The 18,262-nt window shown below is 35.0% G+C and overlaps 1 protein-coding gene across 4 annotated transcripts in view; it reads left to right on the forward strand.

Annotated features, from left to right (window-relative positions):
* The first annotated feature begins 11,811 nt into the window (after positions 1-11,811).
* slc24a2b (solute carrier family 24 member 2b) overlaps positions 11,812-18,262 on the forward strand; it is a 38,633-nt gene continuing 32,182 nt past the window's right edge. For 3 of the 4 annotated variants that reach the window (XM_087236338.1, XM_087236339.1, XM_087236340.1), the window contains exons 1-2: positions 11,812-11,919; positions 16,526-17,589. In XM_087236338.1, coding sequence (XP_087092464.1) covers positions 16,678-17,589 — 912 coding nt within the window. In that variant the 5' untranslated portion in view covers positions 11,812-11,919; positions 16,526-16,677. 4 annotated transcript variants of the gene reach the window in all.

An 18,262-nucleotide genomic window follows, 5' to 3' on the forward strand; every position in this document is an offset into this window, starting at 1 on the left:
GGAAGTACATCAACACTGAAATAAAAGTCTCAGCCATTTGTTCACACAGACTTTAAGAACTTTTTCACTTCTACTTCTCAGTAATGTAATGCAAACTTGTATTTTTTTTATTAGTATTATTTTGTTATTCTAATGTACTTAATCAGTACATCGAGAATCATCGAGTTTAAGGTCAATCACAAAAAGAAAAAAATTATTTTAATTAAAGTTAATTCACTGGGAAAAAAGTTTGTTTTGGTAATCTTTAATCAAATCTGATTATTTGCCTCTGTGTTTGGAGTTGTGGTAATTCTCTGTTGATGCTTTAGCAACATTATTCTTAACCGTTAGTTTGCTAAAAGGAAATGATGTGCAAAAAGAAAGCCCCTCCCCCTACTCAATATTCAGTTTCAGTTGGAAGTAACACATTGAAATAAAAGTCTCAGCCATTTGTTCACACAGACTTCACTTCTATTTCTCAGTAATGGAATGCAAACTTGTACATTTATTTTTATTTTATTTTATTAATCTAAAGTGCTCAAAAATATTTATATGTAGCTATGCGCTCTACTCTTTACATTTTATAACTAATGAAATGTAGAGTTTCCACTACAACGAGAATTATTTAAGTCCACATGAACCGGAAGCTGTGACCTTTTTTGTTTGTTTGTTTTTTTTCATATTGTGACGCAGTTCCTAGAGAAACTGAATATTAAATGACAAACAGTGGGCGTGGCTTGTTTTTTCTGCTGCAAGTTGATTGGATGTAGTAAAGTAGGCACTTCATTCAGAAAGGTGGGCAAAAGGGTTAGTTATTACAACCTAACAAGACACCTCTTTCTCACCATTTCTGTTTGTAGTCAAAACGGACAGTTGGAGGGGGAGGGGTTAAGTATGTTAGCCACGCCCAATATCTCAGACAGATGTAATATGAGAATTAAACTGAAAACAAATAGGAAGTGCATTTTCAGATTTCAATTAAATATTCGATTGGCCTGCTATTTTTATTTTCTTAATGACATGCGCAGATAAATTGTTCACCACAAAACATGCAATGTGAGCTGACAAAATCAGTGTGGTTAGTTTTGATTTCATTTATACTTTTGGTCAATTAATTTAATTAATCATTTGGTCAATTAAGGAAGAAAATAAAATTGTGATAGTACAAAATGAGCTTTGACTTCTGACCTTCAGTGCAAGTAGATTTGGATTTGGCATTCATATAAATGGGGTAACTACGTTTGGGAGATGTTGTTAAGAGATTCACCTGTATATATATATATATAAACATATATGTTATTGATGAAACGTTTCTGAAATCAGGGTGCCAGGAAGATGACGAGAATGTTTTACTTTGATTGTGAAATGAATCTGCAGCCTGTTGATGGTTTTTGTGACTTTTGTAAAAGCAGGGTTTGTGAGATTTATTTGAAACACGAGCTCATTTGACGGATTCACGTGGTTGTGATAACGCCTCACTGTACACTTTCCCCATATGTGTAACCCTTAATATTTAACGATTATGTTAGTTTTGAGTTTATTAAAGATTTTGGACAGTCTTTGTGAAAGGTTGAAGTCCAAAGAAGTTGGAAAGACTACATTTGAACTGGTTTTCAGTATGTGCACATGCAGTGAAACTGTACAGCAGATGTTTTAGTATTATGTAGGTCTAAAATAATCTCACTTTTGATTAGCACTTATAATTTAGCATAAAAATATAACCCAGTGTTGGGCTTAAAAATAACATCAGCTTTTGGTAGACTTTTTAACAGAAAAATGAATAAAGATGTTGGATTTTCTCAAATATAAAAGGCAAATACTATGTTATGTTGTAATATTGACAGTTAAAAATGTAAACAAGTGTTGCAGCTTGATCATATAATCATGTTTTTATTACTATGGAGCGTTGTTCTGAGTGAATATGGCATACTTCAATGGCTTTAATTGAAGAAAATGAGTTTAAGCTGGATACGGATGTCTTTTGTTTGTTTTGTTTTTATTTATTTCAAATTTTCCCATGTTTCTGTGTAATTTCTCATTTTACATTATGTTATTTAACAGATAACTGATGTAATAAACCATTTATATTGTTTCCCAATATAGTGGTATTGGAAACTTGTCCTCAAGTGGTTCAAAACTTCTTTCTTCTGTTGAACACAAAAGAAGATATTTTGAAGAAAGCTGAATGCCATTGACTTCCATAGTAGGATGTGTGTTTTCAGCTTTCTTCAAAATAAGTACAAAAAAAAAAAGTCAAATGGGTTTGTGACAAGTAAAGGGTACATAAATAAAGACAGATAAAGTTTCAATTTTGGGTGATCTTTCCCTTTAAGGCAGGGGTGCCTAAACTTTTTCTTGGGAAGGGGCAAAATCCAAATTCAAATTTTATTAAGGCTAGTGGGCTGAAGGTAAATATAGTTTTTATGGGTAATGTTTATTTACAATTATTCATTTATTTTATTTTCGGGTTCGTCATTTTATTAATCAGGGGTTGGCACAGCGGAATGAACTGCCAACTTATCCAGCATATGTTTTACGCAGCAAATGCCCTTCCAGCCGTAACCCAACCCTGGGAAACCTAATTTATTTAATAAAATATAAAAATAACAACAACAAAAAAAAAACATTGCTATACTAACTAATACAATATCTTCTGCATAGCTCTCTTTTTGTCGAGTGACAGTTTTTACGTTTTTAAAACTCAGATTCATTTATAGTTAATTGAAACATTTAATTACAATTAGCGAAATGAAACAAACGAACAAATAAAAAACTTCAAATGGGCCTACTTTGTTCTAAGGGCCCTACTTTGAGCATCTCTGCTTTAAAAGACCTCTCAAAAAGCAAAACTGATGTCCACATAGGTGTATGCAGATAAAATAAAAACATTGTAAGTCTGTCCACTAATGTTTATAATATTTATAATAAATACAAAAAAGCACAGTCGATTCACAATACGAAGCACTTGCTTATGTTAGCAGATTAACGTTACCTTAAAGTCCAGCTTTAAAACTCAGACAAGTGATGGCAAAAAAAAAAAAAATTGCCAGTTTTCCAGGGCACAACAATGAACAATATAACTGAAGTACGAATAAAACAAATAATACATATCATATGCGGCTTGATTACAGAAAATGTGTGCGCTCAGTCTGCCACAGCCATCTAAGAACACTCATAACTGATCGAGATGACCAATCAAAATATAGTAGGCGGGGTTTACGCTTCACAGAGCGCGAAAATAAAAGGTGAGTAGAAACATTTTTTGTCAGTTGTTTGTACGATAAAATTATTAAACTACTTTTTTTTAAAAAAGTATTAACCAGTAATGTGAACTCACGTTACACAATCATTATCTTCTTATTTCGTCGAACATTAGTAGAAGAATCCAACGTTTTATTTTTTCGACATGCTCATTATCAAATGAGAAATGTATACGCTAACAAGTAGGACTAACGTTAAACACTAGTGTAATACTTCCCAGCTTCTATTACACATGCTATTTCCTTCCTTTCCTGTTTTATCCATCAAATAACTGCAACAAACAAACAAATCAATCTCTTGCCAGTACACCAGAATTTGCCATTTAAGATGTTTATATCTCTGAAAATGGTGTTTTCCACTCATTAGTTCTAAGAATTCATTATATTTACTTCAAAAATATCCTAAAGTGTTGAAAATATATACTTAAGAAATTATCTGTATTATCTGTTTGTATATTTATGAATAAATAACAAGCTGTGTTTGTTGATATTTATTCTGTGAATGATCAAACAGCAAACAGTCCATTCAGACTAAACAAATGCATGACATGAAAACATTAGTTCTGCTTTTCTACCTTTACCATAAAGTGACAAATCAACCATTTGGTTGAGCATGTTTTTGAAAAATTATTACAAACATACTAAATATTTTTCATGGCACCAAGTAACAAAACTTTATAAAGTTAGGGCTCTCAGAGGGTTGTACTGTTGAAATTAAAATCATTAGCCCCCCATGTTTATTTTTTCCCCAATTTCTGTTTAACCGAGAGAAGATCTAAACAATAGTTTTATTAACTCATTTATAATAACTGTTTAGATCTTTTTGAAGACACTTCTATATAGCTTAAAGTGACATTTAAAGCCCTAACTAGGTTAACTCGGCAGGTTAGGGTAATTAGGCAAGTTATTGTATGACGATGGTTTGTTCTGTAGACTATCGAAAAAATATATAGCTTAAAGGAGCTAATAATTTTTACCTTAAAATGTTTTTTTTTTTTTTTATTAAAAACTGCTTTTATTCTGGTCAAAATAAAACAAATAAGACTTTCTCCAGAAGAACAAATATTATCAGACATACTGTGAAAATGTTCTTGCTCTGTTGAACATCATTTGGGGAAAATATTGGGAAATATTAAAGAAAAAAATTCAAAGGGGGTTAATAGTTCTGACTTTAACTGCATGTCCAAAAATATGCATTACTTGCATATTTAAAATAATATGCAAATTTTCAACAAAAAAAGTTCACATGGCAGGAGTGATTTCCTTGTTTTTGATTTCAGTGGTAGAAGCAATGTTATGATGAGTGCTGTTGATTGAGTTAGTGACAATAGTGGATTTTTTTGGTATAACATTCTTCAACCAGATGGTAGAGTTGGCTCAATCAGGTTTAGTCACAGGTACTCCTCTCAATAAAATATAGTCAGTCAAAATATGGCCAACCTTTTGATCGAGCAGGCGGTTAAAGGGTTAAACAATTCAAATTGGTTGTAATTTCAGGGAAAGTTTCAACATAAAATGCTGTTATATATATATATATATATATATATATATATATATATATATATATATATATATATGTGTGTGTGTGTGTGTGTGTGTGTGTGTGTGTGTGTGTGTGTGTGTGTGTGTGTGTGTGTGTGTGTGTGTGTGTGTGTGTGTGTGTGTGTGTGTGTGTTTAGCACAGGATATAGCAATTCAGCTTGTAATGGTGTGTACATTATGCAGTTTCGAGTATGAGCGTTAGATGGCGCTGGAGACATGAAAGATAGTCAAGGTGCCAACTAGTATCTGCCCACTGAAGCTGACAAAATCCGGATTTAATTGTGTGAACATTTTATATAAATTAATATTCACAAGATGTACAGCAGCCTTTACAACCTTGCCAACACGCATGGGCTACTTATATTAGTGCTTCTGTAACACACGTGACAGATTAATCTTTGCCTCAGTCTTTACGGCTCTTGGGAAAATACTGTTAATAGCACAAAGCATAGATTTTTATCTACATTAAACACTATTTCACAGATGACCTGATAATGAAATGAGTCTTTGAAATCCACTTTTAGACATTAAGTTATGGATGTGAAGTGTAAATGTAACATCATTGCAGTATATCAGACACAAGCAAGTACTTATCTAAATTTCAGCAGTATGTCCACCCCGAGACCTTGCTGGGAATGAAACCGCGATCTCTGAATCACCTTAAGTGCACTTGCTTATACAAGCCTCCTTCTTCCTTTTGGAAGCAGCATGGGTAATCTGAGCAGATTAGGATCTGCTGTGTCTTCTTAATCCCACCACGATTAAAATAGGATTAGAAGTCATCTCCTGGCCTCGGTGTCACAGTAACTGCTCAGTGGGTCTGGCACTCTCTGTCTTTCTGTCCCTTAGACCAAAGGCACAGCAATAGGGGTCACTGTGTTTTGAACTTTGATATTGTCAATGTCCAGGCTCAGGCAACAAAATGGCACTGGTCACAGTAACAAACTCTGTTTATTCATTCATTGATTTTACTACAGCTTAGTCTCTATTTCACAATTTTCCACAGTGGAATGAACCACCAACTATTCCAGCATTTGTTATACGCAGCGGATGCCCTTCCAGCTGCCACCCAGTATTGGGAAACACCCTACACACTCATTACACACACTCATACACTAAAGCCAATTTAGTTTACCCAATTCACTTATAGCACATGTGCACACATGGGGAAAAGCACAGCACCATGGTTTCCCCACCCCAAAACCAATGCAAACACGGGGAGAACATGCAAAGTCAATGCAAACCGGCCCAGTTGGTATTCGAACCAGTGACCTTCTTGCTGTGAGGCGACAATGCTAACCATTAAGCCACCATGCCACCCAAACTATAAACAAATACATAAAAAGTGTGGCTATACTGGAAGAGCATAAAAGTGTGGGTTTGAAATCAAAGGGTTAGTTCACACAGAAATTACAATGATGCTATTAATTACTCACCATCATGTTGTTTCAGACCTCATTCATTCATTTTCATAATACAAATTAAAGCATTTTAGATTAAATCGGAGACCACCCACATTCTCCACGTACAGCAACAGTCCCAGCTTGTTCAAGAAAAATAACAAAAAACTTAACCTAAATAGATCATATAGTGATTAATTTTAAATATTTTTAAGCTAAATTTTTTTTTGTGTGCACATGAAACAAAAGTAATGACTTTATTCAATAGTTTTTTACCCTCGATGTCAATATAGAAGGTGCCTGTGCTTCGTTTCAAACAGATGAAGTCGCACACAGGGTATACATCAGTGCACAGTAGAGCTGGGGTGCGTTTTCGAAAACCATCATTGGCCAATTAAGGTCACAAGTTCCGTCGTTACAAACATGCTTAATTGATTTGACGTTTCCCAAATCCCTCATTCCAATAAACATTCACAAACTGCTTCGCAAACTTGTGCACTTACAACTACACCTCTGGAGCTGTAGTTAGAAACATTGTTCCTGAGTGAGTTCTACGCCCATTTATCTCCCCTATGCCCTATTCGTTTAGAACATTCTAACATTTAAAGTTGTAATGATTAAAAAAGGATTAAGGTTATCTCTCTTAGGTGTAATTTGCTTTCAAAGTATTTTTACAGTTCAGTTTTAGCGATCTTCATGTTTACAACTGTGCTCTCTTCGCAGTGCACTTTGAAACCATTTATGCCATTTTGAACACAGCTGAGCGGAATTTATGTTACGTCTTCAAAGCTAGTATATTTTTAACAGTCGTTGCTCCAAAGCTTGTGAAAACAAAAAATATAGCAGGGTTCAATGCTAAGGATTTTTTCTACTGGCCCGATTGAACCAGCAGTTCAGATTTTTACTTGCCCTGCAAATATTTTCACTGGCCCACCAAAAAAAAAAAAAAAAGTTAATAGCTATTTCTTAGCCACATGTTTTAAATATCGTGTCACAAATCTGTTTGAATCTAGAATTCAAATATTTTAAAAATGTTAATAAATGGATAATGAGCAAATCAGCGCGCTGTAACCAGGTAAATGTCTGCTTCCAAGACATTCTTTACTGTACTGGTTTTAACCAGGTTACAAAAAAACGACATGCTCACAATATCCAATCAGATAAGAGCAACCGAAAAGCAATAGAGAATAGAGAAGGTAGCATTTAAAGGCTTAAAAGCACAAACTGTTTCTCGATTCTAAGACTGTATTCATACTCAACTGACAAATAGTCGCAAGTACATTGAACGTTTTGTGTCAAGGCAGCAAAGATTGAGCCAGTAACATTCCTGTCTACTGTCCCGAGCGCCTCGCACAGTGGCCCCGGGCAGTCCTTGTTATTGAGCCCTGCATAGCATACGTTAATGCTTTTATTTTAGGTTATTTATTAAGAAATGTAGCCTACTGTATATGACACGGACCTGTTGGTTAGAACATTTCTGCAGTGGTTTGCATGTGTCAAATTATAAAAGTAGACTTTTCAAAAATTAAAAACAAATAACCAATATCCTACTTAATAATAATAATAATCATCATCTTCATCATTATAAATATTATTACTAAAGTAGGATTTTTTCATTTCCTAATAAATAATACATATTTAATTTATTTTCTTAATAAATAGCCTCATAATTTATATATTTATTTATATGATTTATATATGATATTAGAAGATGTGTTAGCTTTTGTAAGTGATTTTATGTTTTAGAATAGAATATGTTCTCAATAACATTTGTGAAGGAAACAGACCCTTTATGTGCCGTTTTCATATATCTCAATTAAAATAGAAAACAAGTGCAGGTTTTTAGCAAAACTAATATTGGATTCTATTTTAAATGTGTGTGCGTGTAAAACAATATAATTTGCTCAAAGAAATTATGGGGTTCTTCTCTAAAGAAGCTGATACTCCACCCTGTTTAGAGTGTCATTGTGGACGTTTACATTATAACCAAAGTGGTTTAAATGATGGATCTGCGACAGAGACACTACGGGTTTTGGGAAATACTCCTTACTACATTGTTCTTATCCCAATTGATGCATCGTACTATGATAGTTCAGCCGAGTAAAAAGTGACATTTAAAGCCTTGACTAGGTTAATTAGGTAAACTAGGCAGGTTAGGGTAATTAGACAAGTTATTGTATGACGATGGTTTGTTCTGTAGACTATCGAAAACAATAATGATAAATTTAAGGCTAATAATTTAGACCTTTTTGAGTTTTTTTTTTTTTTATTAAAAACTGCTTTTATTCTAGCCGAAATAAAAAATAAGACTTTCTCCAGAGGAAAAAATATTATCAGACATACTGTGAAAATTCCCTTGCTCTGTTCAACATCATTTGGGAAATATTAAAAAAAGAAAAAAATTAAAAGGGGGCGAATAATTCTGATTCAGCTTTACATCTTCAATGGGCTGAGAGTGAGTACATCAGTTGTAAATGTTAATTTTGGGTAGACAATCCCTTTAAGTTTGTTTGTTTTTACCATGTAAATTACCTTTGAGGTGGCACGATTACCTTTGAGGGGTTTGCACAATTGCCTCACAGCAAGAAGGTCACTGGTTCCAGTTTGCATGTTCTACCTGTGTTGGTGTGGGTTTCCTCCGGGTGCTTCAGTTTCCCCCACAGTCCAAAGACATGTGCTATAGACTGAATTGAATAAACTTAATCGGCCGTAGTGTATGTGTGTGAATATGAGAGTGTATGGGGGTTTCCCAGTGCTGGAAGGGCATCTCCTGTGTGAAGCATATGCTGGATAAATTGGTGGTTCATTCCGCTGTGGCAATTATATATGATACTCTGATATATGATAACTGTAATATATGAATATTGTTCCTGAAAATTGGTTAGTGAGAAGAAGAAACCACGGTCAAGTGAATTAGATCAAGATTATAAATAGGAAGTAAACATTTTAATAATATATTAAAGCAACGCTCTACTATTTTTGGAAACAAGCTAATTCTATCTTTGCTGCAGAAAGTAAACAATATTACAGAGCACCTGAATATAGTTCTGAATTGTCTCTCAAAGATGTCTCTATGGTTGGTGCACACTCACTGTGCATGTTGGATATATTGACAGAAGTATTAGCAGATTTTCAGGTACTGTGTAATATAATTGCGCCTGCTTCAGCCTTAATTTGGTAGCAAAATTCCTTGATTATTACGCCAGAATGAGAGTATAGTTCCTAGGCATATCAGCTTAGAAAATTGCAGTTTTTAATTTTCTGTTGGTCTTACTACAGAAGAGTCAAACTTTAAATAGCAAAATTATCAAAACAAACTTGAGCGAGATGCTAATGGTCTAATCCGATTCAATGATCTATGCTAAGCTGAAAGTGCTTAAATGCAAATTGTAAATTGAGCCTATGTTTTCAAAAAAAGTGTAGTGTTCCTTTAATATTTTAAATGTATATATTATGCCATCCCACAATGCCTAAAGTCATACCTGGCGTCAAGAGTGGCTTTGTGATTAAACAGTGTCGTTTGTTTCTCCAGAGCGTGAGGAGGATGTTTCACCCTGCAGAACACAGATAGCCTTGGGTCAGATGTATTTGCACCCTGTACATGATTTTCCACAGAATGGCAAGGACCAGACTCCTGGCCCATTTCCTGGAAGATTGTGTGCTTGATTGGAGGTGGAATTAGTCAATAGTTAAGCTCAAATGTCCTCTATGCAGTGCAGGGTCAGGTTCAGAAGCATCCAGCATGCTGCGCTCATATGCTATTTAAAGCTGAGAGAAAGCTTTGGCCTTACAGGACTAATCTCCTCCTCACAAAGATGCATTAATCTATGGCTTCAATCTATGGGGCTGGATGGCGGCTTTAAGGTCCTGTAAGAGTGGGATGGGTTACAGCTGTCTAGGGACCCTGCGGTGGATCTTGGCTTTGTGTGAGGGGCTCGCTGACATGCATCTGTCTGAGAACAGGCACTTGAGAAAGACTCGGAAAGTTTTTCTGGGAGGGAGGGAGGGATGGATGGGAAGCGTGTGGAGATTGTATAATATTCTTAAGAGAGCGGTTAAAGGTAATCTTAACCTTACAACACTGGTGGCCACTCAAGAGGGAGATCAGGGCTAAAAATGACTGTTCTAGGCTTGTGAGATCTGGAAGGTGAAGAACCAAAACTCAGTGAACTATATGAAAGTATCATAAAATATTATGTAGGTTATTTACTTATTCATAGTCCCTTTATAAATCAGGGGTCACCACAGCGGAATGAGCCGCCAACTTATCCAGCATATGTTTTACGCCACGGATGCCATTCCACCTGCAACCCATCACTGGAAAACACGCATACAGTCTCATTCAGGTTTTTATTTACTTGTCCAAAAATCTACTCATTTAGAGGACATGGATCATATTAAAGTACACTGTAAGAAAATTCTGGGTTCCACACTATTCCTACATGTTGTCCCAACACGAATCGATCAAGTTAACTTACTAGTTTTTACAAATTTAAGTAGATTGAACATAAAACATTTAAGTTGTCCCAAAATAAACGCAATAATTGTGTTGATTCAGCTTATTTTAAGTAAGTAGTTTAAACAAGCAGCGAAAAGTCATACTATTGAGTGTAGAAAAGGTCACAATAATATGATTTTACCAGCCTGATCTCACGAGGAAACGTAAGCATTTTACGTTTTGTTAGTTTAGTGGCTAATTCGTTCGAATTTTACCAGCCTGATCTCACGAGGAAACATTAGTAATTTACGTTTTGTTAGTTTAGTGGCTAATTCGTACAAATTTTACCAGCCTGATCTCACGAGGAAACGTAAGTAATTTACGTTTTGTTAGTTTAGTGGCTAATTCTTACGAATTTTACCAGCCTGATCTCACGAGGAAACGTAAGTATTTTACGTTTTGTTAGTTTAGTGGCTAATTCAAACAAATTTTATCAGCTTGATCTCACAAGGAAACGTAAATATTTTACGTTTTGTTAGTTTAGTGGTAATTCCTACAAATTCTACCAGCCTGATCTCTCGAGGAAACGTAAGTATTTTACATTTTGTTAGTTCAGTGGCTAATTCGTACGAATTTGTACGAGTTCAGTCGTACAAAAATGTACGATTTTAAAAAGGAGGCGTGGCACGTAACCCCAACTGTCATTGGGTGATGAGCAATTTGTACTAAATAGTACAAATTAGATCATACGAATTCATACGAATTAGCCACTAAATCAAAAAGTTATAAATTGCCGCGAGATTGTGTTGAATTTTACAGGTGAAAAATAAATATATTAGGTGATTTTAAATACTTTGAGCAGTTTAATTATTATTATTTTATATGTTAATTGTTTTAAAATAGTTTTTAATCATCTGAAATTAAGTAATACATTCATTATTTCCGCTTTAAAGCAATTACACTTGATAATTAAACGTTGGTTATGACTTGTGGGACCAGATCCCATATGCATTCATGTACTGTGAATTGCAAGCGAAAATCCCATTGACGTTATGCGTTCATTACAGAGTTGCAGGTTATGTAGCTAACTTGTCAAGGACAGAACAAAGGGGTAAGGATGGGGCAGGGAAGGAGAGCGTGAGACGAGGGAGGGAGGAAAGATCAGACCTCCCCTTTAACCTGTGGCAGCAGGAGCAGCATTCTTGATCCATGACACTCAAACAGCAAGTGCTTGGTCTCCGTAAGTCTGTGGGATTCTTCAGAAAGATTCACCATCCACGCTCAACTACCAGATGCGAAGGTAAATTTCATTATTTGATAGCGCTATTTTGGCATTTGATGTGCTTTCATGCATTTTCTTTTTTTAAATAAGTGAGATTCCATGTATACTGTAATTGTGTATAAGTTCTGCAAATTTTGGAAAATTGGCAAAATTAATAAAAGGACTAGTGGTTGTTCAATTACAATCAAAAGATCGCATGTTTTATTCCTTATGTTTAGCTTTCAAATGTCTTAATATCAAGGTGACCGATGTAAATGGTGTTCATGTACTGTACAGGTGCATTCAACTGGTTACTTATTTATTTCTTAATGTTCCTATCGTGCTGATGATATTATGGGTGGTAAAAAAACATTTATTTAGTGTGTGTGTGCTACAGGATGTGTTGAGATATACTGTGAGTCGGGGTGAAAGTAAAGGCTGTGTAAATCAGGATAACAGTGGCCTATAGATCCGATTAAATCCTTAACTTGACAGATGGACTCATCGGAGGAAGCAGCCAGGAGTTTTAACCTTTTAAATTCATATTCAGCAGTTGTTTTTTCAGTATATAAAATGTTTTTAAGCCAGATTTATATTTATATATTTTATTTAATAGCATTTATATAAATGTTAACAATATAAATGACATAATTGTAAAAAGTTATCAGTTATCGTTCATGTCTAAATTCAGTTTTTGTTTGGAAAAGGTAAATTGGTAAATGGTTAATTAGCCAATATGCATTGCTATCCATTGTTTGTCATTCTGTCTATGTTACATCAGCAAAAGAATTGCTCAACTTGATATTGTTTAATAAACCAGTAACTATTTTCTTTTTATATCTTAGTCAATGCAAAACTTCTAATAGGTGATTGGTTTAAAATCTCACTGTATTATTTATATGCATTGTGTGAGAACAGGAGCTGTCTGCCAGATTACCATGGTTATTTATTGGTTTAGACATATGAGCACATGTCCTGCGGTAACCTGCACATGCCAGATCAGAACAAAAATGGCTCTCTTTAGAGCTGCATGCTGTGATTGGTCAATTTTTGGAAGCAGATGGCTATATTTAGGTATTGGGATACTGTAAGCTAAACACTAAGCCAAATTATTGACACGCTTACACTGTATAACTTTTTTGTTTGTTGTTGAATTAAAGGAACTTTTATAGTCCTCTTAACTTACATCACCCAAACTGACTAAAAATATCAAGTTTGTATAACAAAAAAAAAATTTTGAAATTTGATTAATTGCTTAATATCAGTTAAAGTAACATAAATTTGTTCTCATTTAATTTTTTAGAGTGTACTCTGTAAAAAAAAATTAGTAAATTAGCAGTTTTTAGTCTGGATTGGTGTTTATATTGCAGGTTGGTGTATGTTACAATACAGGCAGTTTTCTTAGGCAGTACATTTTTTGTTATTTTACAGACTTATTACAGACTTATCTCTATATATTATTACTTATACATAATATTATTTCAAACTGCACTAAAATATGAGTTCTGCTAAACTGTTGCAAAGAATTTATATGGGTTGAATTTAAACAAACAAATTAAATTTGAGTAATGTTCAACTTAATTTGTTTGTTTAAATTCAGCCTAAATAAGTTGTTCACAACCACTTAGCTTAAAAACACTTAGGAAATCCAAGGATTGATCTTTGAATATTTTTTTCTCAGTGCATTAAAATGTCAATAAAAGTCACTTTGTTAAACTGTAGAGTTGAATTTTCAACATCAAAAGTCGACAGAGCAGAGATCAAGGTCACATAATGCAATTTACAACCAGAAATAAACGTAAAACCAAAATACTGAAAGTGAAATTAATCCCGAAATACAGAAATATTTTTACAGTGTATTATTAAGTGTTTGGGACTATTACAGATTGGTAACCGTGTAATGAAATTTTTAATTTAGGACTTGCAAGGTGGCCTAAAACAGAATAATAACTTTGAAATCTCTATTATAATTTGATACACTGTAAAAAACGCTGGGTTCCACACAATCCATTCATGTTGTCCCAACACAAGCTGATTAAGTTAACTTAACACTTCTTATAAACAAATTGATGTGGATTGAACATAAAAAAATTAAGTTGTCCCAATGAAATCTCAAGAATTGTGTTGAATCAGCTCATTCTAATTCAGTAGTTTGAACGAGCAAAAAAAAAATCATTTTTTCCGAGTGTATACAGAGTGCTTAAAGCAACATGCATATATTTTTTACTTAATGTATATTTTAATACACTTGATATTGGACTCTCCTATCATATGGAGCAGCATTTATTCCACACTGCGAGGCACTGAAAGACTGTTATCATGAGCTGCTCACGTGAAAAGCTCACATTGCTACACATCAGGTTAAATATGTACACTTATATCTTTAAAATTGTCATAATTGTTCTAATTCATAATGCATTCTCAGACATTCTTTGAATGAATAGTTTCCCATTACCAGGCTAATAATGCCAATGCATTTATTCACTAATGCAGATTTGTAGTCGAAAGTTTAGTATGAAATCCAGTATTAGTGGGATCTAAAATCTTTTTAATGTCCTTGACCGGTTAGATAGCAGTGATGTTGATTTTATGCATGCTAAAAAACTTAGTATGGTACATTTCTGATTTGTTTTATTTTATATATATATATAGAATATGTATCTTCTTCATAGCGTTTTTTCTGCCTTGTATTTTTTAAGTGTAAAGTACTTTGAGAATTAAGTTTTTTGTATATTTATAACAAATCTGCACCTACAATTCAACATTCAGATCTTTTTTGACTAACTGAATCTCTGTTTAATGTTTATCATTTTTTTGTTTATATTTATTTTGTGTTGTCACTTGTCACTTTATGTACACTGGAAGCTTCTTTAGCCAAAACAAATTCCTTGAAAAAAAACTGATTCTGATTCTATACAAAAATAAATGATGATTATTATTATTATATTATTATGGTAATAATAAAATTAAAGATATCTTTTTATATTAATGTATTAGAATCTGAATTAGAAAAGTAATTGAGGTGAAAACGTTAAGCTGCTCTGTTGCTTTGGTAACATAGTCCAGTTGTCACACCAATTAGATCTATAGCTCAGTGGCTCTATTGTGCTGCAAAAGAAAGCTTGTTATCGGTGCCAAACAAAAACCACAGCATCTGCCATTGATATTAACCTGTACATCACCATTATGTTTGCCTGAATGTTTTGCCACACAAAATCTCTTCCTAATAAGGTTTTTTGGTTTGCCCAATAATAATAAATTAATTCCTTTTATTTCAGACTCTTGGGTCCACATAAAAATGCAAAACACACAATACAATCATGATTGTACATACTACAACAAAAAAACTTAAATTTATTTCAACGCTTCAAATACCAGGAGTGGTCTGATCACTTAAAATGTGGGATCACGTAAAACCACTATAATTGAACTTACTCAATTGACATGTAATATTTTACACCAATAACGCAGCAATAATAAATCAAAAAATGAAAAAAAAAATAAACAAACAAATTAATTAATTAATTAAAAAAAAATTTGCCTAATTATTATTATGTTTCATTAAATAACAAATTACAGTCCAAACCTGTATGTCTTCTGTTGAAATTAAAGGAGGTAGTTTTGGTCACAAAAATTGTGACAAAATTGGAAGACTAATTGCATGTTGCATGAGATATTATTTGTAACAACATTAGGCATAGAAGTGATAAAATAATTTAAATTTTATGGATGATATTAGGCCTGTCACAACATCTATATTTTGTTGTATGATATATTGCACCAAAATATTGCAATAAACGATATTATTGTCATTTTAAGCAACTCATTACACAGTATAAAGCCAGAATGAAAATATACAGTAATATAAACACAATGTAAGTACACTCTTCCAAGGAACATTTAACATTTTATTTTTTTAAATATTGAATTTAATTATAGTTATTTTAACTATTTAATAATCAGGCATCTAAATGGAATCAGAATGTGGAAACGTATTTCCTAATCAAATAAATAATAATAAATGTTAACAAAAAAGCGCAGGGTACAAAGTAACAGACTGCGATATCTGCTACCAGATTTGTTTTTAGTTGTCATACACCCACATAAAAATATACTATAGTAATTTATATTAAATACTATAGTGTTTTTAACCATACTGACACTGACTGTAGAGATAGAGATATTGCACAATGAGCTAAAATGTTTCTAAAATTGTTTTTTATGTAAGGGTGATATATATTGCATCACCAAAAAGGATTGAGGTCATGTCCATGTGTTGTGCGATAAGTTGATATATTGATTATTGTGACAGGCCTAGATGAAATATCCCTTTAATGCTAGATGGTAGAGCAAAGCTTGCTTTAAATGAACGGCCATGTAGAACGAGTGTGGACTCAGTTTTAGAAAATTGGTCCTTCTTTGCTACCTTTGCCAAACAGAAATGAGGATTTTTTGAAGAATGTGAGAAACCAAACATAGTATGGAAGAAAATGGCTCATTTACTTCAGCACATTCTGCAAAATGTCTTCTTTTGAGTTCAGCAGAAGAATGAAAGTAAAGCATAGCAGTGTTTGTAAACAGAACTTTTTCTCAACTCTAAATTCGTAAGTCTTTCTCACATGATTTTTGTGATGTGTCATTTCAGAGATTATTATGAGGAAACCATTAGAGACTCTGGATCCTGCAAGGAATCGTGGAATACATTGTTCCAGTCAGGTTTAAACACAGCAGGCATTTAAACATGCCCGGCGCTCCATAGATTTCAGCCCACTGGACCCCCAAGCTGCACCATCAACCATGGATCCTACATTCCCCAGCATCAACCTGGGGGCCTTTTGCACCCCTCTGGAGCGGAACAGCAAGCGCCACCACCGACTGCAGTACGTCAGGAGGAAACTACGTCCTTCGCGGATTTTCGGTTTTATCCTGAGCGTCTCTGCCGTCACGTCGTTCCTGTCCTGGAGTGCCTTTACCTCCACTTTGGGCCCGATCCCGAGATGGACGCCACTCAGCTCTCTCACCAACCATGAGGGACTTGCAGAGCCAGTGCCACACAGAACTGTTCTCTCTTCCGACGAGGAGCGCAACGTTTCGGCAGACGTGCCTATCGCCATGGCCTCGTCCGCCGAACACAGCAAGGGAGAATATCCTGAAGATCTGTTCACGCTGGAGCAAAGGAGGCAAGGTGCCGTCGTGCTGCATATGTTCGGGATGATGTACATGTTCATCGCCCTGGCCATCGTCTGCGATGAGTTCTTCGTCCCGGCCCTCACTGTGATCACGGAGAAACTGGAGATCTCGGATGACGTAGCAGGAGCTACATTTATGGCCGCCGGTGGCTCTGCTCCTGAGCTCTTCACCTCAGTGATCGGTGTGTTCATCTCACACAGCAACGTGGGCATCGGGACCATCGTGGGCTCCGCCGTCTTCAACATCTTGTTCGTGATCGGGATGTGCGCTCTCTTTTCACGTGAGATCCTCAACCTCACCTGGTGGCCTCTGTTTAGAGATGTCAGTTTTTATATCATTGGACTAATAATGCTCATCGTCTTCTTCCTGGATAACTACATTACCTACGTCGAGAGCTTTGCGCTGCTGAGCTGTTACGGTAGCTATGTCACTTTTATGAAGTTCAACAGCAGTGTAGAGACTTGGATCAAGACTCGACTACTGGGGAATCAAGTGGATGACATTGAAGCTCCTCCTAAGGTGAGTCACATGTTTCCAGGTGAACAAAATGCAGGTCAAAGTTGGCTTTTGGTGGATGTGATTAACCTGCCACTGGTGTTAGAAAACTGTGTATCACAGTCAGGGATGGGCAACTTTGGTCCTGGAGGATCATTAAGCTGCGGTCACACTGCACTTTTCGCCCCATAGACTTCCATTCATACGCAGGTGAGTGCAGCAGACCAGAAACGCAAGCTCATATGACATGGCGCTGCATTCTGAAGTTCAAGCTTGGTGAAATCTGAACTGCGATATGCGTCAGACCAATAGAAGATCAAGACTTGAGCCCTCTGTGTAGAAATATATTAAAGAAAATGGAGCAGTCGTTCGTTTTATCAGTCACATGATCTTGTTTTATTTGTCACAGCACCGTATGACAGAATCAAGACGGAAACAAAATATAGTGCTGAGGTGCTCAACCCTGTTCCTGGAGATCTACCTTCCTGCAGAGTTCAGCTCCAACCCTGATCAAACACAGCTGAACCAATTCATTAGGACCTGAACAGCACTTGATAATTAAAGGCAGGTGTGTTTGATATGGGTTGCAACTGAAATCTGCAGGAAGGTAGATCCCCAGGGACAGGGTTGGTCATCCTTGCTCTAGTGTGGCCGTGGCTTTATCCTGCAAAGTTTTGCTCCAGCAGTAATCAAACAT

The sequence above is a fragment of the Danio rerio genome, chromosome 1, assembly GCF_052040795.2.
Source record: "Danio rerio strain M-AB ecotype USA chromosome 1, GRCz13ab, whole genome shotgun sequence".
Taxonomy (NCBI): Eukaryota; Metazoa; Chordata; class Actinopteri; order Cypriniformes; family Danionidae; genus Danio; species Danio rerio.